Here is a 27,507-nt window from a genome sequence, read left to right on the forward strand (position 1 = left end):
TCACGATCTTTCCCCTATTTCTTTCAACAATGACCATTAAAAGGTTTTATAAGAAAATAATTACACATGCATAAAATGTATTCTATTTAATCGATTTTTGGTTTTATCAACCAAAAGATTTACAACATCTTACAATTATATAATGCTTAATTTTTGTTTATAAAGCAAAACAGTGATACAAAGTATGCCGCACTGATGGTACACTAGTTTTTCTTTAAAAAAGATCTTCAGGATTAATAATTGATTGATAATATTTATAACGGAACCTTATAAGTCAAAAAGGTGTATGGGTTATTGAACCTTTATCAAAAATACGTAACTATTTTATTATGATTTCTTTCCGACCAAACTTTATAGAGTTAGTTCTACTATTATCAAATTCTTGTATAAATACATTGCTATGTGACTTTTACGTTCATCTATAGTGCAAAGATCGACGAAGAATTTTGGTTAAAACGAGCCAATAACATTATTTATCCCTTTAATAAAATCAAAGAGGAAAATAAATACCACCACAATTATACATAACATTTTATCAAACAATAAAATAATCATATGTTCACCATTGCTTTCCGCTTAAAAAATTCACAATCAATCTACATATACAACCAATATTTTAACAATACCCTGGAAATATTTTGACTTAACAATTTCGTATTTCATTACAATACAATGATCAAAATTCATCGTTGTTTTCTTTAATACGTGACTACATGATTCAATTTTATCCATTCGATGTCTTAATTATTGAACAATAAGACAATTTTTTAAATAATTGTAACAGGGAAGACTAATGTAAAAGAATCTACATGTCAATTTTTGCAAAATTCACTGCGCTTTTTATCTTTCTTACACAAAAGATTGATTGATTATTAATCCTTGATATATATAAATCAAAATAAGCTATCGAAAGGAGTTCACGCTGAATTTATTCACAATTTGTCAGAATGTAATATCAGTTCAACGCGAGTTGGTATTTATAAACACTATATGGCAGTAAAATGCAATTTTAACACTGTTTTCAAAATTAGAGTTTGGTAAACGGCGACTTTGTTAATACTGTTGTGAAAATGATTACTTGGGCTTTATGAATGGAAATTTCAGAATATTTCAATATGCATAACAATTCAACGTACAAAAATTTTAAATGATACATGTGTACAAAACAAATAATTTTTGCTTCGACATTGAGAGTTCATATTCGTATTGACTATATGCAATCATTTAATTTCAATGCAAAATATGTTTGAAACACGTTCAAAATATTTTCCTTAATAAAGAAAAATAAAAATTATTTTAATAACAATTCACGTTATAACAAAATCGAATATTGGATATGAAAAAATGAAATTTAAAGTACTGTGATAGTATTTGGAGAATTTAAAAATTGATATAGGATCTATTAAAGTACAAAAATGTTGCATCGAAAAATCAACCCATAAGACTTAATGATTTAAAAACAGTAACTGCATAGAATTAGATTTATAAAATTTAGCTAAATCATAAAAAGATGCTTTCTTACACTGTTTTTCGCCTACATCTTGTCCCTATTACGCTATAAATATTGTAAAAATGTATCCAGTGCAAAAGTAGTAATCTAATTTTAATATATACATACGCATCGACGAATATCACTGCGTTATTTTCACTTTTATTTCGCTACACGGTATCATAGTCTATAAAATATTATATTTCTATAAGAATAGTATATTTAACAATAACTGCATTCAGTTATCAAAAAATTAAGTATTATCGTAGTTCTCCTTATCTGAATCATGTAAAACAATTTACATTGCTGGCGTGAGGCTATCGCTAGTATTTGTGATACTCTCAGAAAAATAATTTCACAAGGAGAATTGATCGAACAATATCTATCCTCCTAAGGAAATCAGGATTGTATTCTAGAGTATCTCTAATCATTTATACATCTGTACAATCTGGCATCTATCACACGCAATTTGAATTAAAAAGTATCTATGCGTTAGAAATTCTGTTGGCGTTTTCGTTTTGTGTCCATAGCGTCAAGAATTGGTTGCCGCTTAGTTTGGTATCTCTTTTTTAATTCGTTAATTTCTTTTTCTAATTCATCGTCCAAATTCTCCATTCTTTGTTGTAATTCTTCAAATGAAAGGAACTTTAACTACCATCAAAAGTAAATAGTATTTAAAATATTTATATTTTATTATATTGCTGTTTATATTTTATTCTAATTTTTTAATGAAATTAAAATATACTCACGAAATCAAATTCACGTTCGTTAAAAACATTTTGCAATTTAGATATATTATTAAGAGGCGTTTCAGGCATCGGATGTGAGATTTGATTAAGTTGTGATTGTAAATGACTCTGAAACCTCTGATCGTCTAACTGATTTTGTACTTCTGTTTTAGTTTCCAATTCAGGATTAGTTTGTACCAAGTGAATTTGACCATTTCCCTAAAATCAATAGAACGTTACAATTAAGCAGCCAAAAATCTGTTTTAGTCATCATTTATATTAAATATACTTTTTCAACTTCCGACGTTTCTTTCTTATCAAAATGATCTAAAAATAGTGGCCGATATTTTTTCCCTGACTCAACCGACCCAGTATTGTGCCCTGAAATTTAAAATATAATTTTAGAATTACAAAATAAACAATCTATAATGGAATAAAATTGAAGTCCCGATGAAATCATTTTAAGAAAGAATTCTAGATAACACACTTTTCATTGTAGCTTCATTATCGGTATCACTATTAATAACCATAGTTCCTAAATCTAGCATAGCTGAAGTCAGTGTGCCTGTATCTGGTAGATCATGACTTGGAACTAAAGTTCCTTGATCTTCTGGTAAAGGTTTCATAGTTCCAGTACAATCATCTTCATCCTAAATCATAAAAAATCAAAACATTTTAATTTTTCATTGAATTTTTGATAAAATTAGATTTAAAAATAAAATGTTTTCCTCACCGACTCATCTGCATTATTTTGACTTTTAATCGCTACGTTATTTATTACATGCGTACGATTAGTACTTTGTTTCTCACGAATCTCATGTGCGTCACTAATCATTTGTCCGAGTATACCCGGCTGTTTTGCATTGCCTAAAACAACAGTAATAATAAAGATTTCCAAATAATTGATAAAAGGATAATACTAATAAAGGAACAAATAGTTACCAATGAATTCATGATTTAATAGTTCACTAGCTGTAGCTCTTTCTTCAGGATTTTTTACAAGGCACACGCTTACAAAATCAATGAATTCTGGACTCCATTGGTCAGGTTCTCTGAAGCTAGGTGGAGGTTTTGTTGGAATCATGAAAATGGCTCTCATGGGATGAATATCTCCATAAGGTGGTTTTCCTTCTGCCATTTCAAGAGCTGTTATACCTAATGACCAAATGTCTGCAACACAATCATATCCAATTTCTTGAATAACTTCTGGAGCCATCCAAAATGGAGTACCAATCACTGTGTTTCTTTTTGCCATCGTGTCCTGTAAAATAAATAAATATTGAAATTTTAAAAATATTTGTTCGCGATATTCTGTTGAATGTCCAGTGATATCTTACCGTTAATTGACCTGCAACTCCAAAATCAGCCAATTTAGCATGACCTTCATTATTTAATAATATGTTTCCTGCTTTAATGTCTCGGTGTATCTTCCTTCGCAGATGTAAATATTCCAAGCCTTTTAATGTATCACTTAAAATTGTTGCAATTTCATCTTCATGTAAAGTTTTCTTCCGTAACCTCATAATATCACTCACAGACCCAGCACCACAGTACTCCATCACAATCTGATTATGGTATCATTAGATGAATTAATAAATCAAACAGTTGAATAAATAAAATACAACTAAACTGTCGTTGGATGAACCTACCCATAAATCTGTATTTTTAAAGTAGCTCCCATAATATTTGACTACATATGGAGAATCACATTGTTGCATAATAGAAATTTCTTTGATAATTTCTTGCAGGTCAGTGTCAACAGGTACTTGTTTGATTGCAAGCACCTGTCCACTTTCTTTATGTAATGCCTTATATACAGACCCATATGATCTGCGTGTGAGTTTCACAATCATTGTTAAAACAATAGATTTCATGTAAATTAATAAAGATATATATCTTTCAATATTTACCCTTCTCCTAATTTACAAATTATATCAAATACTTCTTCAGGTTGCCTAGTCAAGCTCTCTTCCGAAAGCTTTTTTAGTTCACTGAAAACAAAACATATATTTATCATATCTCTATGTTGTTTACGACTAATATAATATATTATTTTTCAAAAATTCTTCTAAATCAATAACAAAGTTTTCTGAACTTTTATTATTAGTGCATTTTCCTTGTATTTACAATAAACTATGACATTAAAATTTGAATATACTGAGCTGTGATTTTCCAATATTGGATATTGATTATATAGCTTTTGTAATAATGAACCTGAATGTAAAAATTATTGAAACAGACTAAAAAAATATATTATTAATGAGAAAAAAATTTTAAACTATGCAGAAGTATAAATATACTAAATTGCACACACTTCTCCATTAAAATACTACAGACAATCAAAAATCAGTAAAAGAAATATTGGAAGTTAATAGTTATCCGTGATGATCGAAAGATAAAGTGTAGGTTAACAAAGAATTTGCAGTAGGTTAAAATTTTGATGCAATTCTGTCAGGAGTAAGGACAAGCAGTAGTGTAGCAAAATCAATTCAGTATGGTAATCGCATGAATTGGTGTGGTTATGAAATTCAATATCTAGATTTATTTATGGCACATGCCTTCTTCGCCACAACTCGCAAGAGTAAAAAGGAGCAAGCAAAAGGACAAAATTAAATACCTCTTAGAAGACATCTTTGCCTTTTACGTCAACACGTCGTGAGTCGGTTTAATCTTGTCCTCAAATGCACATACGGAGATCCGTGCAAGTTGCAGGTTCGTCTTTTTTTTTTTTTTTTGTTGCGACGGCCCGATTGTTCAATTCGACATGTTTGACTGACGTTGGTCAATTACATTTTTCGCTTTGAATTCAACGTGTGTTACAATGTGTACGAGACTGCGGAGGCCGAAACTGAGAAATTGGCCCGACATAAGAGAAACATTGAAAACTACCAATCGACCGTCGGTCATCATATAGGTGGCGCTTTGGCATTCTCTCTCTCTCTCTCTCTCTCTCTCTCTCTCCTGTGCGTTCCTAAATTCACCACACCTGCGCATGATTTCCTTTTTGGTGCTTGTAGGCTCTTTAAATTTAGATTCTCCGAAATGCAAATGAGTAATAAAGATTCACCTGTAACGCCGATTGTTTCCGTTGTACATATTCAAGTGCTTCATTCCGCTTTTAGCTTAAACATATAATTCTGACTTTTAGCATACTTATTGTTTGACTTATTTCCATTGAGATTTTTTTTATTACAAGATATATTGTAAACTGTAGTCTTGCATTTTTGTATATTTTGACCTTGCATAATCATTTATTTTTTTCCTGTCAATTATGTGACATATTTTAACAACATCTACGTTTTTCATAAAAAATATAAAATTGCATCAATTTTCTTATTCTAGTATTAAACAATTACAACATTAAAAATTAGTAAATAATTTTCGTACATCAGCGTCAATTCGAGCAATAATCAGCAAAAAATAATTAAATTCGCGTCAGCTGCAATAAAAAAGCCTTTTGGAATTTAAATAGACAATTTTTTCGCTGTAGCGTGTCACTTTAAAAATGGCCCCGCCGCTGCACTTGCCTTGCTTGCGCTGCATGCACAGGTGCAATCCATTTTGGGAGTCAGAGCAGTGGCAGCATACCTCCGTATGTGTGTGCGACGCATACTGCACCGTAGACTGCACGGAAAACTTGACAACGGGAGAGTTGCAGGAGGGCAGCAGCAGCAGTCAAGAGAGCATACGCGTTTGTGTGTGTGAGAACCGAGCGCTCTCACGGAGAGCCGGCGCTGGGTCAATTTGCCCCTCTTCTCTTCTTCCATCGGTTGAGGCATACACACGGAGCACACTTGACTATATTCTCTCCCTCTTTCGACGCCGCTGCTGCTTTATCCCTCTCTTTACCTGTCTAGTCTTCTCTTACTCCCCTTTTCTCTCTTCTCTCTTTCTTTCTCTCGCGCAGCTTCTTTTTTATTCTCCCTCTGGGCTTCGTATCTTTCCTTCTCCTTTATTGCCGCCTATCATCTCTCCTCTTTGTTCCAGCACCCTGCCTCTCTCTCTCTCTCTCTCTTCCCCTTTACTATTATTCATTAATTTCTTCAAATGTTGCATTTGTGACTTCCAAAAAAAATTTACTTTTTTCGCGAATAAATAGTTTTAATTTTCACTTAGCGAATCGATAAAAATCCATAGTTCAACAAACTCAGGTGCGCGTAACACAGCAACCTGTTGATCGCCTCCACTCTAGCATCCCCATTTGAATACCAAGTTACTTATTTAAGAAGTCGAACTAGACGTCAACTATGGGAACAACTATAGCCCCGTGTAAGAAAGTAATGCACGTACCAATCTCCTCGCAAAAAAGCTTATTCTGAAAAGCTACTCCCTTTGACTTGTATTACGGAGGATATATAGAGCTATACCTATATCCACACGAAGTCGCGCCAGCTCGTTTTTCTCTCTCTTCACTGTCTCTCCCCCCGCGAGTCATCGTGTTAGGTCGCGACAGTGGTTAAAGAGTGGGGGAGCTAGGCAGTCGCGCCTGCTCGGCTCGCCACCGCGAAAGAGCGCAACAGGCCAGTGCACGCCTCGTGTTCGCGACATCAGCAGCCGTGCTGTCCGTGGTGCTCCGCGAGCTTAGTGTGCAGTCGCTGCTGCACCTAAACATAGCCAAATCGAATAACGAGCTGATTAGCAGCAGCAGCTTGAAAGCACATGTACGTATATTTCTTCTATTATTCGCTCTCTTCTCTCTTTCTCTCCTCTCTCTCTCTCTCTCTCATATGTAAGCACGCACACACGTTTATATGCATGCACCTACCAAGTCGTCGACTCTCTCTCTCTCTCTCTCTCTGTTCGCCTTATAAACCTCTCCGCCGCTCGCTCCCACTCTCTCCACGCCTTCTCCTTAACCCCACACTCATACTCTGGCACATGCACAACGAGTAGACTCGCGCTCCGACTTCTTTACACTCGAGAGCCAGACTTCTCCGAAGTGCCTTGTACATTTTTCATCTCTTCGTTCCTATCCTATAGTCGTCGCATCGAAAAGAGAAATAGAGAAAAAGAATTGTTTTTAGAGCGTGTGCGTGCAATACACGAGCATTTGAACAATAAGTGCGAACGCCCATAAATATGTAAAGTTATGTACATTGTCGGGTGTTTGTGTGCAGCAGCAACAGCAGCAGAGAGTGGTGCCCGATAGAGTTCACGGAAGGAGGAGAGCGAGAGAGAGGAGAGAAACAGAAGAGAGTGGACGGATGTGCCGCCTTAGCTCGGATGAATGAAGGAGGCTCAGGCGGGCGCAAGGTGCTGCTGTTCTCTCGATTGTTCGCTGCTCGTCAGGTGTATACGTAGCTGCCGTCGCCACCGCTGCCAGAGATAATCCCGTCTGGTGTTTTCTTCTCTCTCTCTCTCTCTCTCTCTCTCTCTCTCTCTCTTTCTCTCTCTCTCTCTCTCTATATCTCTGCCTCTGGCTGTGCGTGTCTCGCGCTCGCGACCGACTCGCTCAAGTCGTCAAAATGGCGCTCAACCAGGAGAACGCTAGCAACGCGAACGGCGCCGGCGCCAAGAGCAATCTGGTGGTGCGCATCGGTCACGACTCTGAGATGGATCTGCAAAAGTTGTTCGACTCGGTGCTCAAGCCGGACTCGAGCCAGCCGCTGCAGGTGCCGCTGCGCATGCGTAACCTGCCCAATTCTTTCTTCAACCCGCCCAGCACCGGCAGCAAGTCGCCCTCGATCTCGCACTCGCGCGAAAACTCGGCCGATTCGGCGTTCGGCCAGCCGAACGGCGCCGTGGCTGGCGCTGGCAGCAACAACGGTGGCACCACCAGCCCTAGCGCCTCGAGCACCGGCAGCAACGCCGGTGTCACGGCCGTGCAACAAGTCGCGTCGGGCCTGACCGTAGCCCATAGTCGCGCCCACAGTTGTCCGGCCGCCGTCGAGCCCAACAACTATACCGCGCAGCAGCACCAGAGCCAGCACGCGCCACAGCCACACCCGGCCAGGCACGGGCCCAACCACGGGAAGCAGCGCAGCTTCGACGTCATCAGCACCGTCGACGACCTCGGGCCACTGCCCCACGGCTGGGAGCAGGCGCGTACCGCCGAGGGACAGATTTACTTTCTCAAGTGAGTAACCCCTGCGTCGCTCTTGCGCGCTCTTCTCCGAGCGCCGCTACTCCGACCACTCGCCGCGGGATTTCCACATAGATTGCTCGTGACGATTCATCAATGCTACAGTCTCCGCGACAATTGGCTCCGCCGCGTGCAGGTATATCTTGCCGCTCTTTCCCGTTATCGCGTAAACAAACCAATCTCGCTCCCCCTCTCTCTCTCTCTCTCTCTGCAGAAGTCATTGTTTCGCTTCGACGTGAGTTACGATCGCAGAAACAAATTCGTGTCATCGTGCGCGCTTTGCCCCGAACCAAAAGTGATCGTAAGCAGCATCGAAATATTAATTGTTTCAATGAGCGGGCTCGACTTGGCCTTTTTTTCTTGCTCTGTCTCTCGGCGTTTTTATCAATGTGTTTACTTGTAGGAAGAACATCTGTAACGGGTAATGATGCGTGAATTGATACCGCACCGAGCTTTTTCTTATAAAGAAAAGTATACTTGGCGAGTTAAAAATAGCACTCTCTCTCTCTCTCTCTCTCTCTCTCTCTCTCTCTCTCTCTCTCTCGTTAAATTAATTTTCCTCTCGCGATGGCATAATAAAATATGTATACATTCGTGCACTCGAGCGAGGTCACGGTATTTTCTCATGTTTTAATGTGTCTTGTCGGGCTCGATTTTTTGGTCTTTTGGTCACCTAATATTTTGATTGGAGATCGTCCCGGTGACCGTTATCGCGTGCAACGGCAAAGAAAAGACGCATTTTGTGCGTTACTACGCGCGAAAAAGAGCGTCGAAAAACGCACGGCAATATTGAAGAAAGGAAAAAAAATAGCTTTGTTTGTGGAACAATGACCCTAGTGCGTCAACCTTGGGCGGCAAGTGTCTGCCGCGCGATTTCTACGTCAGTGCACGTACTACAAGCACAAGCGCGAGTGAAGTTTTTCGGTGAGTGCGAGAACCGTACGTGCGGATCTTGTCTTTCGCTGCTTACTTCATCGTTCCGGCGGTTCAGTCTTCCCTACTTGCCTTCGCTGTTGCTGCTTCTTCTCAAGCCAGCTCCGCCGAGAGGGGAAAGAGGAGAGAGAAAGAGAGAGGCTGTGTGTAGAGTAGCCTTGGTTACCTTGACGGACCACCTTCGAAGCTGCTGCTTTTCGACTGATATTTTTCCGTTGCTTGGAAACTCCGGTCGGTTTTTTTATCTTCCTCTCACTCGCTCACGAGAGCGGTGTATATATTTGTTTCTCTGATTGACGATTGCGATATACGACGCTTCTATGTAACGGGACTTTGCTTTATGGCTCTCAGTCTGACGACAAAAAAATATGTGTATGCTGTCGATTGAGATATATCGGTGACCTTTGATAGTCGATTCAGCACCCGAAAAATTAGAAAAATATTCAGAAAGGCCGTCGACTATTATAAGTCGATCGTTCGTTGTGAAACTCGTCATTTATGTTCGGCTAGGAAGACCATTATTGTCTTAAGATTGGTAAATATTTCTGGAAATCTTCCTCTGCGCATTAGTTATAACCATTGCGTAGCGATATGAAAATAATGAAATGACTAGAAGAGGCGACGAGTCGCGTAAAACTTGTAAAGTTAAAAAAAGTAATCTGTACGGCGTCTACGAAAAATCAAGATCTCAGCCGCCAATACAATATAGCTTGTAGCCGCAAGTGGGCTATCAAGTGGCGGCTTGACGGTGTGAAAAAAAAACTCGACCCCCGTGATGCGTGAGCGTGCTACAGGTGATGCGCGTGCGCGCGGTACACAGAGTGACGATTCACCTGCGGGATTCCCACGTGTCACCTGTCGTGGGAAACTCCAAGCCGCATCTGAGAGTTGCTCTCTCTCTCTCTCTCGCTCGCTCCCCCCTTCTTTCTACTTCACACACACACACACACACACACGCGCGCGCGCGCGCGCACACGTCCGCGTATATTCGACGCCCACTCGTGTTACCTGTTGCTTTAGCCCTTTAATCGGAGGCCGCATTTCCTCTTGGCTTTTTTATTACTTGCAGCCCTCGTTGCGCGCTCACTCCTCAACGTTGCTTGCTTTTTTTTTCTTCACCTCGCGCGTTTATTTGTTTCGCGCGGGAATCTCTATTCATTAAAACGCGCACGAGAGAGACCTCGTTTCTTTTTTCTGCTTTGATTAGGACCGAAGCTCGCTCGGCCTTTTCATTCATAATTCTTGAGCGTCTCGAGTTACCAGTGATGCGAGCGCGTTCGTTTTGTTTGATGTGGCTGCCGATATCCACTAACTGTTTCCATTCATGAATGGGAAACGTAAAACTTGTCGCTTTATCGCTCTCGGAGGACGTTATTTTCTTTTTATGAGGATAATCGTATATAAAGACCTTTCTAATCAATTACAGTTGTTTTTTACTTCGTTTCAAACGCAGTGAATGAAATATGGTAGTTTTTTATCGATTGCTTTATTATGAGCTTATAATCATATTTCCGTTTAATTTGTAACGCCGGCGCGCCATCGCGCGATCGTGGATTCGAATACTGGATAATTCAGCGGGCACGGAGGAGCAAGGAAAAAGAGGCTCTCTCTCCGGAGCGCAATCGAGTCGCAGCGAGCGATGGTAAATTATAAACATTGGCCGAGTAGGCTAGCTCGCAAGCCGCGCCGTTGTATTTGTGCAAGGCGAGCGGCATTTCAATAAATAGCGCTGCATCGCGCGCGGTGCGCTCGGTAAATCACGGCATCGGGAGACATGCAAAGTACGTAGCCGTAAACCCGACTCTCTTTTTTTCCTCCCCATATCGGCTCCGCGCTCGCGCGCCAATTTCGCAATACAGACGGCGGCGACGGCGGCGACGGCGGTCGATCGATGCGCTCATTGTCTTCGAGTACGTGTGCAGGCACGCACGCGTAGCATAACAGAACAAGAGAAAGTGGCGAAGGCAAAGGCAGATGAACCCTCGCGCGATCGATAGAACTCGCGAGCCGAGAGGGATCACCTAAATGTGTACCGCCCAGCCACCCACCCGCCGGCACGCACGCACGCTCGCCTGTAAACTTGGTGCACATGCACGAGACTGAAAGGAAAGTGGGTGTATACACATAAGCGCCGATAAGCGCCAGATTTGGCACACGAGCACGCTGCAACGCGCGCGCGCGCGCGCGCACAGACGCTCGACCGTATCGGGGAAAGGGCACACACGTGCGCGACTCGCCGCGCTATACGGCACGTAAGCCTTATTACTCCGTTCGCGTCTACATAATGAGAGCTTACGCAATGAGCCTCGGAATGCCGTTTGTTTATTGTTAGATTGCACGGTTTTTCGGGCGTTCATTAGGCGCACCGGCTGCCTCGTAAAAATCGAACGGCTTTCCTTGCCCTTTTCGATGCTACGCGCCGGAAAGCAAACCCGACCGTTTCTTATACTTCTGGAGGCACTCCGAGACAACAATGCGGTGGCATTATGCGTCGCGTTGCGAAACCTGTCGGTGTGTATACGCGCAAAAGTAATTACGCAGCCTACGGCTGTCTATAAGCATATTAAAGATCGATATCGAGCGAAAATTTATTGCACAAGCGTGCGCTATAATCGATAGGTCGCGCATGCCAGTTGGTCTCGGAGCTGTGGCGTGCCGAAGAAAGGCTTGAAGAAAGAGAAGCACTTTGCCGGTCCCAATGCGAACGCACTGAGAACCCAAACACTCCAATTTTCCCGCAGCCCCTCGATTGCGACTACGCGGGCCCCATTCATCGGAGGCGCGTTTCGCGCGCGCGGGACCCCTTTGTGCGATGACTTGGTCCACCGGCGTCTCTCTGCCACTGCGAGACTGCCCTCTGTACGCCTCTCTCACGATGCTTTCCGCCGCGTACACTTATAGTGGCCAGAGAGATGAGCCGACCAATTTTTTGACGTGTTCCCAGCCCAAGGAATATATCCGATCTTGATCTCGCTTTTACGCGGGGGTGATGATCTGTTTCTTTCCCTTTTAGGCGGCTTTTCCAAAGCGCCACTTTCTCTTCCTTCTACGTATAAAAATATGGCTTGTGGATCACTGGGAAGCTCTTTTTTTTTTTTCTTTGGCGATCGATTTTTTGTTAATGCAAGTCGCATTGTTTTGCTCACTTGATTGATCCACAACGTTGGAAATCATTCTTCCGTTTGAAGGGATCTATGGATAATCCGTTGTGATTAACCACATCAATAGACAATCGGATATCTTCTAATAATAGATGTTGTAAAATTACTCGTGCAAATTAAATCATTTGAATATCAAAAGATATTTTTCACTAGTTTCAAGCTCGAAATTCGGTGAAAAACTAAATGTCAGGATATGTGTATAAACGTATACTTATTCTGTACAACAGCAGACCATAGAAACAAACCGCTCGGCTATTTATCGCAATTAAGTATATATATATATATATATATTATAGTAGCTTCAATTTTCTTCGTACTATCATTTTAGTTTGTCGAGCACAGCTCAAATAATCTTCTGTTCAGGAAAGGTGGGTTTGTTATCTTATAGGAATATGACATTTCGCTGAGAGAGTGTAGTGTGTATTCATTTAGAAAGTCATTAAGAGAGGAGCGGGAGAAGAAAAAAACGTGGAAACCCGGATGTTGTTAGCTTCGGGCGTAACCTGGTGTGTTCCAACATTTTTCACAAAAATATAAGCTTATGCCTCTATTTTTCTACAAAAAAGCCGAAAAAAAAACATGCGTAGTCCCTTGGGTTGGTGTGAGTGAGTGTGTATATGTGCGTGTCTGCACACGCGCTCGCTAAAGAGAGATCTCAGGGTCGAGGAGAGTTTTCTACCTGGCGGTTGCGGGAGAGAAGAAGAGATGAAAAATCGGTGAGAGCGCCAAGAAAGAAAGAAAAAAAAGAGGGAATTGAGACAAGTTCCATGGAAATCCGGTCTAATGCCATCTTCCGCGGCACTCCTTTTTGTTTTTCCCAGTACGAGACTTTTTTTTCTCTCTCTCCTGTTGATGCTTTTCCAAGGTTTTCTCCACTGTGATTTCCGTTTTGTCAAGCGTGCGCTTTCTACAATGCGCCTTGTAGACTCGTCAAAATCTCGTTTGAATGAAGCTCTCTTTCAATCAGTTTGCGAAGCGGGAACAAACTTCTTTTTGTCGCTTCGGTTGATCAAGTAGGTTAATTCGATTCACACTGACAAATTGTAAGCTTGTTGCGTCTACGGAAATGTATTCAAAGTATACATCTTTTACCTGTAAGTGGTCCTTGCAAAAAGTTATTCAATGCTAAGTAACGCTGTTCGCCATTAAAACATTAGTTTCTATTCAAAGACCCTTAACATTTTTTCAAGCGAATGTCAACGAAAAATTAATTTCTTCGCAAATAATTACAAATTCTTTTCTTATTCATCTTATTGATTCAATTACATCGCGTTCACCTTTGAAATAATGAATGGAGAAGGAAAATCCAAGTGTATCAATCAAGTGTCGTCAAACTTCCAACTTATCGCGTCTGTAGCACTGATAATGAAAAAGAGATGCGTCGAGTCAGCGCAAAAGCATGTAATTAATTATGCACATACGTTCGAAAAATTACAACTAAGATAACAGTGCCATTTTTGGGTATCACGAAACACTCCCCCCCCCTGCCGTTGATAACTATGCATACAATATGATTCAGGCGTCATAAAAGACGTGCTTATTTAACTTATTGTCACGCAACTAAAGAAGCACTCACACATACATACTGCGCCGATAAAACGAGAAAAAAACGAAATTGGTATCCTTGAGCAGAGTTACCGAGGCATGATAAGAGTCCGCGCACGTGTATTGTGTCATCACCTGTTTTATACGACGATAAAAGAGAATTGCGATTATTAATGCATGAGAAAATATCGAGTACGGATCCATGTATGTTATTTCAACTGGAAAGAATAACAAAAGACCTTGGAAGGTCGCGCGGGTAAATTTTGGATTTTTTCATCGCTTTAATGTGCCTATACCAGCTTAAACTTTTCTAGTGTCCGATTTCTGTGATAAGCCGCACTTGAAACCAATGAGCTAATATTCGCCTTATTTTTTCACGATCATTATTATAAGTTCTGTATCACAATGCAAAGCAATTCACACATGAGGAACACGCGCTCAATAAATTTTAAATTTTTAGCCGCTTCATGAGAAAATCGTTGCGTGTGCGTGCGTGTTATACGATCAAAGCTGGCAACGCAGTCCAAGCGAGAAGGAAATATATGCTACATAGATCCCATAATAATTGCAAGCGGATGTAAAGTTTGCTCTTGAAAAGAAATTAATAACAACAGCAATAACAACAAGAATAATAATAATAATAATAATAATAATAATGATAATAATAATAATAATAATAATGATAATAATAATAATAATAATAATAATAATAATAATAATTGGTGCGCGATTGAAATCGCGTGATATAACCTCAGGATGCGCTCGTACACACAAACCGTAAACACACGTAACTGCGCCGAGCTGAGCTGAGCGAGGCGCAATTGTACACCCGCGCGCTGCGCCGCTTGCGTTTCGGGAAAACAATATTTTTTCCAGATAACCGCAGCATGGACAAGCGTTACGAGAAATCCTCGTTCGCGAAAATAAAAAAAGGAAAGGAAAAAAAACGGCGGCAAATTTCATCCGATGCGCTCTGCGCGTTGTGTTGATCTTTTGTCACTGTGCGTGGAAAACGGATGTTGATACTCGCACGTTACGCCAGAAACGATGAAGGAATCTATCTATAAACAAATTGTTTGTAAATCGTATTAATGATTGGGCTAAAATTATATCGCGCGTGAATCACCGTTCGCGATTACGTAAAGCGTCGATTATAGTGTAGTTTTTCTGTGAAGACAGAAAAACCCAAACAAAAACATCATTGGAGTTGTAATTGGAAGCAGGTGACTTCCGCGCGGGTCGGAAAAAAAATCACCGGAAGCATGTGTGTGTGTGTGCTGGCGGGACGGGAAGGAAGTCGGTCCGCTTGGCGAACCGCTTGGGTATATGTGCTGCTGCAGCCTGGCAGCGCTCACGTGATTATGCTGATCAACATTAACACACATGCACGCTGAGAGAGAAAGATAGAGAGAGAGAGAGAGAGAGAGAGAGGCAACGCGATGACGCAAGTCGCGTGTGCTCTTCTCTCTTTCTCCGCGCTGCTTTGATACGTGTATTTTATAAAGGTCGCGCGTGACATTTTCTTACGTCTCCGGCACGCGCGAGTACGTAAGTCGATGAAGAACCAAATGAGTTTTAGTGCAAAATCATTGGAGAAGTACTGTGAATTTATTAGCTTACAAATGAATGCTAAGTGATGGCATGATTCTGCGAACTTTACCGTCCAAATAACTGGACCTGCGTCGCTGGCCATCTTTTTTCGTCTTCATTTTTTAGGAGCTATAAGGCACCTTATTAGACAGCAATTAGCATTGATTGAAAGGTAACTTGAGATAGCTACGCGGCAGCTTGCTTTTGGTCTACAGAATTTTGAGAATTCGACACTTTTTGCCTTTTCTCTCTTCTCAACTAATTTTGCAGCTAAAAAATTTGCCTGTAAATTGGGAAACAATGACAAAAAACCTTATGAGTATCATGGCATTTCAACATATCTAAGAATAGACATTTGAAACGAAAGAGTACTTTATTAGTTTACATTTTTATGCATTATGATAAAACAACGATACGGCAAATTAAAGCGAAAAAGCGCAACTATATATATCGGTATGAGAACAATGCGGCGCGAAGTGCCATGTACACACCGTGGCAGGCAACGGTCGTAAATTGTATTCGTAAATTTTAAGTTTTTCGCGATAAAGCCTCGTAAATCAGTGATAAATTGATGGCATATATAATGAACATTTTGACACTCGCGGTATACAGACAATAAGGAGCTATTGCAACTAAGCATACTTTCGATGACATTGTCATTTCCGAGAAAAATGATGATTAACAATCATCCGATCGCAGCGATTTTTCGTAGCAGAATCTAAAACAATCGTTATTGTATAGGTGCAGAGCGATAACCGCACGAACATTGCTGGCTGACGAAACGAGCCTATATATGTGTGTGTCTGTGTGTATGGACTTGTGCACGCATAATCAGACTGTACTGGTGTGCGTGTGCACACGCGGTGAAAGTTGCCGCAGCGGCGCGGCGACGGCCATTATCTCCGTAGCGGCGGCAACGACACCAGGGTCGTGCGTGCAAAAGGAACTTTCGCAAAATGCCCTCAGGGTCGAGCGCTGTCTCTGTCCGCGCATACGCTTACACTGCCAGCCGAGAGCGGGACTGTTGCCCTCGCTGCCTCCGCGCATTTCTTTCCTCGTGCGATTCTCGGACGTTCGTTCGCGCACCGACGCTCGCTTATCGTTCGATTCGCGACGCCGCGCTAAGCCAGCGCGCGAGAGAGCCCGCGGCGGCGAGGCCAGGACCGAGTTCACGATCGTCGGCAGCCCGAACGAAGGAGGCATCGCGCCAACGGTGTCGTCGATCGCCCGTACAATTGTTCTTCCACTTCGTCGCGTAGGATCGCATCCGACGCGTCGGCGGCGCGCCGCCGCTACCCACTGTACGGCTTTCGTCACTTCCTGCCTCCTTCTCGTGACGATGACGACGATGACGATGATTCCGTGAATCAATGGACAAGAGCGCGCGGATTTCTGCCCGACGAGGCGTCGATCTTGCTTCGCGTCCATCGAACAGAACGCCATTAATCTTCCTTCGACTTGGCGTGTGTGACGCCTTTCGAGAGAAACGCACGCACGTGCACCGCTACCGTTTACTTTATTTTTTATTGGTCGCGCACACGCCCTAACGGCGTATTATATTCTCGTGCGGATCATATCCCTCGATTGGGTCACCGAACGAAAAATGTCCGATTGTATTTCGTGTTACTTCCGATCAGCTTTGAGAACCGTTCGCTCGAGTACATATTATTTTGTTTTTCGAGCGAGCAAGACCTTCCTATTGTGCAGGTAAACTCGCGTTTGATGATGACCGTTGAGGTCACTGTATGATACGCGTGTGTTTTTTTATCAGCTGCAGATAATCGAAAGATTACACGTTGTAGCTTCAACCCGATCGGCTTTTTTTTTATCTTAGTCGCGACACGATTAAACGCGCGTGGAAAATAAATGTTGTACTCGGTCTCTACAAGTTAATCTTTCGTGACCCGCGCACGTGAATAAAACTTTCCGTATCCTATATCCCTACCCCTCTATCTATCTATCTCTCTCTCTCGCTCATTGGACGATCGCGACTTTTTCACGATTCTTTTGCAGATTTTGAAAAGCCATAGCTGCACCTAAGTGAATAGTGGATTGCCACTGTTGACGTCAACTAGTAAAATAAAGTTCACGAGAAGAACGTTTTTACGAAAGGCAAAAGAGAAGAAATAGTCCATATGCCAAATAAACTGTTTAGCGAACATGTGTTGCGTGGTAAACACGTCTTCCCTTGCATAGCTATCTTGAGTGTAAACAAATGCGTGCATCATACAACAAGCGAGCGAGCGAGAGAGAGAGAAAAAAAAACACACCTTGACAGTGGAAAAAAAGTCGAAGCGAGAGAGAAAGAACAGCAAGAGAGGAAATCGGTTATTTACAAACAAGCGTTCGATCTTTGTTCTAGAAATTAACAACCGAATAAACAAAACTGTCACTCAGATGCAAGCGTAAGTTTGTCTACGATGCAAGCTGTGCGTTCGAATGGCCGCCGACGACGACGAGGAGAGAGAGGGGCTAAGGACCTCTCTCTCTCTCTCTCTCTCTCCTCTCCCCGAGCTATACGCGACACACCTGTCTCTCTCTCTCTCTCTCTCTCTCTCTCTCTCTCTCTTAGCTCTCTCTCAATAGCCAATCGCCGGGAGGCATCCGTTATACTCTAGGAATCTCGCACCGCCACTGCTGTAGCCGTTCATTCTGAATCGCTAAGTAGCCGGTGTGCATGTGTGTATTATTCTGTTGCTGCTGCTTTTCCTTGAAAAAATTTTTCAACTCTACACACACACACACGTGTGTGTGTGTGTGTGTGTGTGTGTGTGTGTGCATTACGTAACGCGCACGCGATATTTCGTGCTGCGTGTATGTACGTACTAAACTGCGTACGCGGCTTGAGCTTTTTCCTTTTCTTTTTTTAATAAAAAGTTATTTTCTAGCTTAACATAAACTAGGTTGCTTTCATATATGTTTTTGAAAAGATCTTATAAAAGCAAGTTCATCTCACAAATTCACTTTGTCTAATAGAGGATGCAATATTATTTAGATTACTGTTACATCATTGTATTAATAATCACCATGCTTTCAGTGAAACACTGATCTTCGTCATTTTAATTTGAATTTTTTTTATAATTATCTAATGATGACTTAAAGCTGAAGTTCTTCTTCCTTCTAATAAAGATAAACGCGCTTTATTTATCAAATATCATCAACTCGTTCGGCTATTGTCCTTGAAAACAAGACTAAATTTTATACACATCATCCGTGGAACTGAAACCGTCGATTTGCCCAACAGCTACTTTTCAAAAGGCAGTATAGTATAGCAAGGTACGCGAAGCTGATACGATAAAAGTTCTAGGTCATTTCTCGCTGCGAGCGCGCGCGAGTTTTCTCGTAGGCGTTTTATTTTACCGACGTTATTTTTGGGAGTCGATCGTGTGTGTGTGCGTGCGTGGGTGTGCGTGTAACCCCGCTGCCGCTCACTACCAAATTGGCTTTTGTAAAAAAGAAAAGACAATGAGAAAAAATCGTGCTCGGTTTCGTTTCGATTGGCCGCGTGCACCTACACAAACACGGATGCGCGCATTATGCACGTGTTTTTGCTTTTTATTTCTACCTTTTCATAATCCTCGCACAAACACGTAACTCACGTTCATTTCTTCATCACGGTATTTTTTACACGTCGAAAATACATGTGTACGATATGGGCTTTGGCTGAAAATAAAAAAAAAGAAAAGTGAAATCGTGTCAATTTATTTCTGCTCGACACGCACTGTATTAATAAGATCGGTGTATTTTTGAATCACGCCCGTGAGCGCGAAATAATATCCGTCGTTGACCCCCGCCCCCCTCCCATCATCCACCCTGTTTCCGTCGGAACGGTAAACACATCGGAAGAAAAATGTAGGGAAAAGAATGTTTTGTAACTGGTGCGTAGGAATAAGGCACTGGCAATAATCTTACGAAGGTCCTTAAATCATTCTATTTATGCGTATGGTGAGAAGAGAACATAAGTGAGCTCGCGCGATGGTCGTTCTTGCCTTGGCGCAGTTACACGCGGCGAAGACGTTGTCGTTGGTGGGCGCCTCTTTTCTTGGCGCCACCTTTTATTTTAAAATGCGCTTCTTTATAGCAAAGCGCTGTCAGAGAAAAGCGCACGCGCGCGCAGCAGCAGCAACGTCCTTCGCCAAGCAGCGAGTCTTAGAATCCATTCGTCGTTGCGGAAAAAAAAAAAAAAAAAAAAAAAAACATACAGCTCGTTAGGCGCGTATTGTGTTGCACCTCGCGCTAATTACGCGTTTCTTGCGGCTTTATCGCTCCAGCGCGACTTTTCCAAAATACGGCCGCGCTCGTTTGATCCCCAAGAGCTTTCTCTCTCCGCGCGTAAGCGCCTGCAGCGGGTGCATTGAGAAAGTGGCCCGGACAACGCAACTCGGTCTTTAGAGGCGCGATAAGGGCGTCGCGATAGCAATTGAGAAAGCATTTCGAGTGAATCGGTCTTTAGCGCGCTAGCCGTTGCCGTCGCTAATCGATGCGACGAAACGACATTTAGAAATCGTTATCCGCTCTCGCTGGAGAGGTCGAAAGCTGCTTCAGCTTCGGCAGTCGTTATCCGATACCTCTGCCTCTTCGCTCCGCGCTTGCCTCGCCACGGGTAATTAGTTATCTCTTCATTTACGACGCAACGCTTGCATTAGCACCGCGAGCACTGGCGATCGTACTCTCGTTTTCCGAATGTTATTTGGAGCGCGCTCGCGGCAACGCCGTAGTTTCGCAAAAGTCACTACGCGTGACGCCGCGAGCGTGAGGTTCGGCAACACCACGCGTATGCTCTCGCGATCGATGAAAAACAAAAACAAAAAAAAAAAAATAAGAAAAGCTAATAAAACAAAACGACGCGCAACGCCATCGAAGATGAGCTGTGCAGTAGTAAGCCTATAAACAAGACACGACTCGCGTTCGGAAGGAAGCAACCGCGCAACGCGCGCGGAAACCGTACGTGCATATAAGCAGTGGGTTCGCAGCGGAGTGCTGGAATGCCGCTATAGTTGTTCGACCGACGAGCAGAGAGAGCGAGAGAGAGAGAGAGAGAGAGCGGAAGAGAGAGATGTCTATTTTGCGCTACTGCTTGTCTGCGGCGCCTTAGTGTCCCGCGAGCGTAAAAATATCGTAAGACTCTCTCTCTCTCTCTCTCTCACGCTCTTTTTCACCGGGAGAAATGGTCGTAGTATATAAATACATTTATTTATCTCTCGAGATTGGTTTCGCCTATTGTAATCCGAATAAAAGCGTCGGCGATGTTTTTTTTCCGCAGGGAGACCAATCTCGAGCGAGCGAGCGAGAGAGAGAGAGAGAGAGAGAGAGAGAGAGAGAGAGAGAGAGAGAGAGAGAGAGAGAGAGAGAGAGAGAGAGAGAGCTGCGTTAAATATAAATCCAGTGCGCGCGCGCGCGCGCGCTTGTGTGTGTGTTCGGGGCAGCAACGTGCGCGCGCGTGATTCATTTTAGCTGTGTGTGAATGAAACTGATCGGTCGCCGGCGATTCGCGGAAAATAACGTCACGGGAGCGCGAGGCGAAGCGAAACGAAGCGCCGAAATATCCTCCGCGCTCGCGGCCCTCCCACAACCCCCCTCCGCCAATTACGGGCATCCCCCTTGCCTGAGCCGTCCGCTCTGCGCGTTTCACGGTTGCCCGCCAATTTGCTTTTCTCTTTTCCTTTTTGTTTTTTTTTTCGGCGTGGCATAGCGCCGCGCGACAACTTACCGCGCTGTGATTTAACCCAGATTCGCGGTTGGTAGAAGCAACGGCGCATCGACGGTCATGAATGTCAAGTATACGACAATCGCGCGGCCACGAGTTTCAAGCTCCTTTATCCTCGTCGCCCGTGGCGGTGATCGTCGAGTATTTTCGTAGTGGCGACGAGCTCACCTCGTTCCTTTTGCCTGCTGCTGCCGCCGCCGTCTGCACGCCATTGTTTTGTGTCTGTGTGCGCGGCGACGACGACGACGCCATGGACAAAAAGCCGGCGCCCTTTCGCGTTTATGATATTTTTAACGCTAGTGTCGCGGTCGCCTGATAAGCAGGCATAGACGTGCGCGCGCGCGCGCGCGAGAGAGAGAGAGAGAGAGAGAGAGAGAGGAGAGAGGACGAAGCGCGAACCAAGTTGTAGTAAGACAGCGAGTCGATTTCTTGCATTCCTACCAACTTGACTTTCATTCATGCAATTGTTCATTGAACGTTTACGCGTGTGCTCCGGAGAACGCCGAATTGCCTTCTCGCGCGCCCGGTTTTCCGTGTGATTTCTCACTTTCTCTTCCGAGCCGTTCGACGCTTGCATAATATCCAGAGCAGCGGCCTAAATTTCCATCATATCTATCGCACGAGCGTTGATCGCGTAGACGCCGAGCCACTCGACGAACGAATCTTCGTCTATAGGGGCTTGTCGCCGCGGCGCGACACGTTAAATCTAATTGTCCCATGTACGTCCAGAGATACCGATAGCGAGCATCATCGTGACAAGCGCTCGTTCGGCTGCCCGGTTACGCGTCGCTCTCTATTCTTTTATCTTTTTCTCCGTCGATCGCCAAAGAGGACGAGATAAAACCGCCTCTTATCTGTCGTTTATCCGCGCGCGCGTATGCTCGCAATCAATTTAATCGAGTTTCGCGAGCACTCACTGGGAACAGCGACTGCGCCCGCGCGCTCGGCGTGTTCCCAGCTCGAGCCGTGGAAATGAATGGATTTGCGCGGCGAGCTCGCGCGGCGTGACTCGCAAAGACAGGAGGGTGGCCGTTGATCCCCGCGACTCCTCCTCCTCCTCGGCATAAACAAAATGGAAAGAGCCGAATGTGGCTATAACGGGCGCTCGGCAATATGTTTTCATTGACCGCAGCGCCGTGCGACGCGCCCGTCGTGCTCTCGAGGCGTTTAGCGGCTCTTCGATTTTCCGATTTGCGCCAATCGGGCTGAACTTATTTATAGGCGTGCACGCGTACCCACGGCGAGCGCAGTCAATTGGGAGGATCGGATTGCCGAAAGGGCCGTCTCGCGCGCGCGCGCCACGCCGCCGTGGCGCCATTGATTGGCCTCCTTGCACACACGCCGGACGACCCCCGCGCGCACGATCGCTGCGCTACTCGTCGCCGAGCGCGTGCGACAGGGGTGCGCGCGAGCGGCGAAAATTAGCCGACGATCGCGTATATATAGAGCGCACGCGATCGCCGCCCGTGCGCCGCCTGTGCGCCGCCCGCCTGACGTCACGCGCTCGCGCGCACATTTTCGCGGCGACTATTCTCGTCTCCTACGGCCGAGCGCGACCTTAAGTGTTCTATGTACGCATTCGCGCACCGCCGGACAATGATGGATTTTCGTGAGCGAGTTATCTTTGCTTTTCGATAGCTCGCACCGACAGCCAGCTGGAAATTAGGGACCGACTAGAAGTAATTAAATGTCAATAGACTAGATACGCCACATCGTGCTTCTGACTCACGCCGCAAACTCTGTACACTTTTCGCGTCAATATTGTTATAAGGCGCGCTAGTCATGTACTATTTTACCAACATTATCTGCACCTGAACGTGCTCCAGTGTCACCGGCGTGCAATGACAGTAGCACGACAATTGTTGATTTGTAAATCCCACGAATCTTGCTTTGCAGTCACCTAACGAGGACAACGACATGGGAGGATCCACGTAAAACGGCAGCGGCAGCGAGCGTCGCAGCAGTCGCAGCCGCGGTCGAGAGCAATAAGGCGACAGCCGCCGGTACACCAGCTGCATTGGGTCCATTACCCGAAGGTTGGGAACAAGCTAGAACTGCCGAGGGTGAAATCTATTTCATTAACCATCAAACCCGCACCACATCATGGTTCGATCCACGACTCCGTGAGTAATCTATTTTCTTCTTCTTCGTTTGCTTTTATAATCGACGTTCATGTTCTATCGTTTGATTTAAATGTTTCGGAAAATTGAGTAGCACGTATTTAATAATCTTTTACTTTTTGTGTTAATACACTTTTGTGTGTATTTAATGCACGGTACTAGTTATAAACCGTCTAAAAATTAAAAAAAATGCTACTTTTTCGCATTTTACACGATATATGAATTACGATTAAGCAGGTCGCTACATAACCGTTGGGTATTTTCGTTAATAACCACAATTGCATATTTGCGTAAAATTTCAATAACGTTCATGTAAAAGTGTAGAAAACAAAAAAAAGACAAAGTCGCAAAAAGGAACCAAAAAAATTAAAATAACATATTTCGTGGATTTTTGCAGCGCAACATCTTCAAAGACAACCGACCACTGGTGCCATGTTACCGCAAAGCTGGCAAATTCAGCCGCAACCCGGGGCTGGTGCTGGTATCCAAAGCAGTTCAACACTGCAGGCATGTCAGCAAAAATTGCGCCTCCAGAACTTACAACTGGAACGTGAGCGCTTGAAGCAGCGACAGCAAGAGATCATACGACAGGTTGCTTGATCTTTTCATAATTTGCATTCTTTTCCAAGATCTTTTATTGATTCTTCATTTCATTCATAAATTATTTGACGCTAAATCTGTGGCTTTTGAAATATTGCAGCAAGAGCTAATGCTGAGACAGAGCACAACTGACGCAGCGATGGATCCCTTCTTGTCAGGTATCAACGAACAACACGCCCGACAAGAGAGTGCAGACAGTGGCTTGGGTCTTGGTTCTGCCTATTCATTGCCTCACACACCTGAGGACTTTTTGGCAAATCTCGATGATAACATGGATGGTACAAGTGGTAAGTGTCTGTTGATTTAGTTGGACACTTTCCATGTGTTTGTACAATTAGAGTTTGCTAATAAAACATTTTGATTAGAAGGAGCTCCCATGGAAACTCCGGATTTATCACTAAGTGATAATATCGACTCGACTGATGACCTTGTGCCTCTCCAGGTAGTTACGAATTCGATATTCATTGGAGTCTACGATCATAAAATTATAATTTACAATTTAACTTACATGTGCTTCTGCTATTTCAGCTTGGCGAGGATTTCAGCAATGACATTCTGGAAGATGTTCAATCTTTGATAAATCCAGTAGGTAACACCGCTAAGCCTGAGAACATTCTCACGTGGTTGTAGTGTTCTTAGTCGCTGCAGATTCGAAATTGTAGCGAATTCTAGCGAAATGGAAAAAAAAGAAGAAAAAAACCATCAATTAAGACTCTAAATCGCGATAGCAAGTCAATACTCTTAAACGGGACATAAGTGCACATGAGCTCGTCGAATTTTTTGAAGAAAGCCTGCGGAAAGAAACAATCCGTAGTCAACACATTGATTGTTCTAAACGAATATGTGCGCACAATAATCAAATTTATGTATATAACTCGTTCATTGCTGCCGATTGTGCAAGCGAAGTTGGGTGAGAAATGAAAAAAATTTCAATTCAGCAATACGCTAACGTTAAGTACATAAATTTAGGTCTACAAACAAGAGAGAAAGAAGTCAAAGTTGACACTGGCGCGAATCAATTGACGTTTCTGTCCACAAAAAATATGTACGACTTTCGCATTTGCTGTAACAATACAAATTTGATATTATTTCTGAGACCACGTGGTATCAGATCTACACGGATTTTACATGTGCGAATTGCTATTTGATTCATTATTGATTAATTTTGCATCTAATGCAAATTTAACGTAGATGAACTTTTTATTTCTTATTTGCTTTTTGCTTTCATTACCAGGATTCGATGAATACTTTTATTTCACTTTTAATTCATGATGATATAAATCGAGAGATTTTTATCTTTCATTTTAGATCTTGAAACGTTTTACATTTGAAAAGAGGACAGTGACGTCAAATACGAAGCATTTTTTTTTAGCAATAAATGAAACTTCAAGTGTAGAGTTTTAAAAACAAGCGACATGTGTTATATAAAATGGCCAATAAAAAAAGCAACGATGATACATGCGCGTATCACAGCCTTAAAAGTAATATTCATTAGTAAACGAAAGTGCCTTGACCTTGCAATCAAGTATATACATTTACGCGACCCCCGGCGACAGGGATTTGTCGTTTTTTAAAGGTAATGACCGTCCATATCAATTTGTTTATACGAAGAATTAGCAATTGTTGAAAAGCATACGTCATGTTTTTAATAATCTTTTTAATAATCGAAGATTAAGCAGTAAGAGCAAAATGGAAAAGTATATATATTTTTTTATATATATATAAAGTCTATACTTGTTACGGATTACCAGTTATTGGAACAAAGACAAAGAAAAAAAAGATGACACAGTGTTTAAATTTTTAGATTGTAAAATTTTTTCTTATCTATACAATTGCGCAGCTATATATCAACGGCAGTTATTAAGAAAATAAATTATATGTTATTCACAGAGTATCGAAATATTTTTAGCTTTAAGAATCAGTTCTCCTGGCTCCATTTCACGTAGATGTGAAACGGAGGGACAGGTCAATAAATGTACTTTTTCTTTTAAATAGGAAAACATATTGTATTAATTTTATTATATATCGACTGCTCCGATTTACTTTTACGTATTGCATATTGTCGGTAAATTTGATATTACACCTTTACATGTAATTAAGTATATGGCAGTTAAACGTACTTGCACAATTTCGAAAAAAATGGCATTTCATAAGACATTGACATTGAAATGTAAAGAATACAGAAAGTGCTTTCAATAAAATAGACTTGCCAATTTCGTGATTTCGAGCGTCGTTGATTTGCATTGTTCGATCGAATTGTTTGCAAGTATCTGATGAAACTAAACCTTGATGGTATTGTTGTAACGAAGTATAAGCGAAGGTCTTATTGCAAATAAGATATAAGACATGTTCTCTCGTTTTTTCCCGCACGGAGTGGAAAATTCGTGGAGACTGTAAGGCAAGCGATATAAAAAAAACTACAATAACATGTGCGAGTTTTAAAGTCTAATTTTTAAGAGTTTGAGTGCCGAAATCCTTGATAAAGGGATAATGTACATGTTGTCAGCTACATGACAACTGCCTTTTTTACTGTGCTTTATCGAGATAAGCGTGTGAATTTACATCGCCTACGGGCGATTCCTTTGCAATACTATATGTAAACGTAGGTTGATTTCCTGTGTTTCTTCCTGAAAGTTGTCAATTGAGTTGATCATGTTAGAATGAGTTTCAACATTGGAAAATTAGATTTCGTGCTATTATTTTTTATTTATTACACAAAAGGCATTGTGGCTTCTAGATAGATCGATTTTTTGTTACATGTTTAATGCTTTTTATGCGAAAATTATTACTGCCCAGTCTCAACTCTTTATAACTTTCAGGAACTTCTTATCTTTACAGACTCGTATTATGTATGATTTAAACTTTTCTTTTTTCTTTCTTAGATGATACTTTTTGAATGTAATATCCTTTTACCTAGCGTTTAAGCTGAATACTTAGCTTTCGTCGAGGAAAACATTGTATTTTCTTTTTTTTTCGTCCAGTCAGTAATGGCGGTGATTTATTATTTGTGAATCAATTTTTGTCAAGGTTTTCTCGTCTCGCGAAATCAAACTAATTTTTGTATTTATTTTGTAAAAAGGTATACAAAAATACGTACGGTTTGAAATCATCGACGTATTCGTAACGATAATACCTTTGAAAAAATCGATATGCAATTTTCATATTATCGCGGGATGACAAAAGCACAATTGATTCTTTTTTATTTCTTTTTTTAAGTATCAGTATTTAATTATGTTCATCGGCAATTTGTGGCGTACATTTTTATATCGGTAACATGTGCCTTAGCAATAAATGTAACAATAAATATATTGTTTACTTACTTATAATTATTGTATTTCTATTCAAACCATATTTACCGTAAAGTCAAATTTTATTATTTAATCATAGTTACATAGATTTTATCTGCAGATGCTTCTAAATTATCATTATAGTGGAAGAAAATCTATATTCCAAAGATAAATCTTGAGTACAATTATAATCAATAAACTTTATTTTTCTTGAAAAAATGTCTTCTGCGATAATATTCACGACGCCAAATTACCTATAACAAAA

The 27,507-nt window shown here is 42.1% G+C and overlaps 2 protein-coding genes across 3 annotated transcripts; one reads left to right on the forward strand and one right to left on the reverse strand.

The window, feature by feature from the left end:
* Positions 1-7: 7 nt before the first annotated feature.
* Positions 8-5,064, reverse strand: LOC131666058 (serine/threonine-protein kinase 3). The gene is made up of 10 exons (XM_058938409.1): positions 4,835-5,064; positions 4,128-4,208; positions 3,867-4,047; positions 3,555-3,782; positions 3,160-3,478; positions 2,951-3,084; positions 2,705-2,867; positions 2,507-2,598; positions 2,239-2,436; positions 8-2,140 (listed from the first exon to the last, which is right to left on the reverse strand). Exons 1-10 carry the CDS (start codon positions 4,846-4,848, stop codon positions 1,982-1,984), a joined length of 1,569 nt encoding a protein of 522 aa, XP_058794392.1. The 5' UTR covers positions 4,849-5,064; the 3' UTR covers positions 8-1,981.
* A 1,639-nt stretch (positions 5,065-6,703) lies between these two features.
* On the forward strand, positions 6,704-27,427 carry LOC131666121 (transcriptional coactivator YAP1). 2 transcript variants are annotated; one of them, XM_058938518.1, is made up of 7 exons: positions 6,704-6,878; positions 7,335-8,293; positions 23,132-23,358; positions 23,753-23,946; positions 24,056-24,242; positions 24,324-24,397; positions 24,484-27,427. In XM_058938518.1, exons 2-7 carry the CDS (start codon positions 7,683-7,685, stop codon positions 24,583-24,585), a joined length of 1,395 nt encoding a protein of 464 aa, XP_058794501.1. In that variant the 5' UTR covers positions 6,704-6,878; positions 7,335-7,682; the 3' UTR covers positions 24,586-27,427. The 2 variants fall into 2 exon arrangements, with proteins under 2 accessions (XP_058794501.1, XP_058794502.1); XM_058938519.1 differs by having other exon boundaries at positions 6,705-6,878; positions 24,321-24,397.
* The last annotated feature ends 80 nt before the right edge of the window (positions 27,428-27,507 follow it).

Source organism: Phymastichus coffea, unplaced genomic scaffold, assembly GCF_024137745.1.
Source record: "Phymastichus coffea isolate CEN01 unplaced genomic scaffold, Cenicafe_Pcof_1.1 PCOF00056, whole genome shotgun sequence".
NCBI lineage: Eukaryota > Metazoa > Arthropoda > Insecta > Hymenoptera > Eulophidae > Phymastichus > Phymastichus coffea.

Coding starts and splice junctions, on each gene's coding strand:
- LOC131666058 (XM_058938409.1), bottom strand. Junction 3,085..3,159: donor ATTAAATCATGAATTCATTG/GTAACTATTTGT, acceptor CTGTTGTTTTAG/GCAATGCAAAACAGCCGGGT. Junction 2,599..2,704: donor TAATGAAGCTACAATGAAAA/GTGTGTTATCTA, acceptor TTTAAATTTCAG/GGCACAATACTGGGTCGGTT.
- LOC131666121 (XM_058938519.1), top strand. CDS start 7,683: ATGGCGCTCAACCAGGAGAACGCTAGCAACGCGAACGGCGCCGGCGCC. Junction 23,947..24,055: donor AGCAAGAGATCATACGACAG/GTTGCTTGATCT, acceptor GAAATATTGCAG/CAAGAGCTAATGCTGAGACA. Junction 24,243..24,320: donor TAACATGGATGGTACAAGTG/GTAAGTGTCTGT, acceptor CATTTTGATTAG/AAGGAGCTCCCATGGAAACT.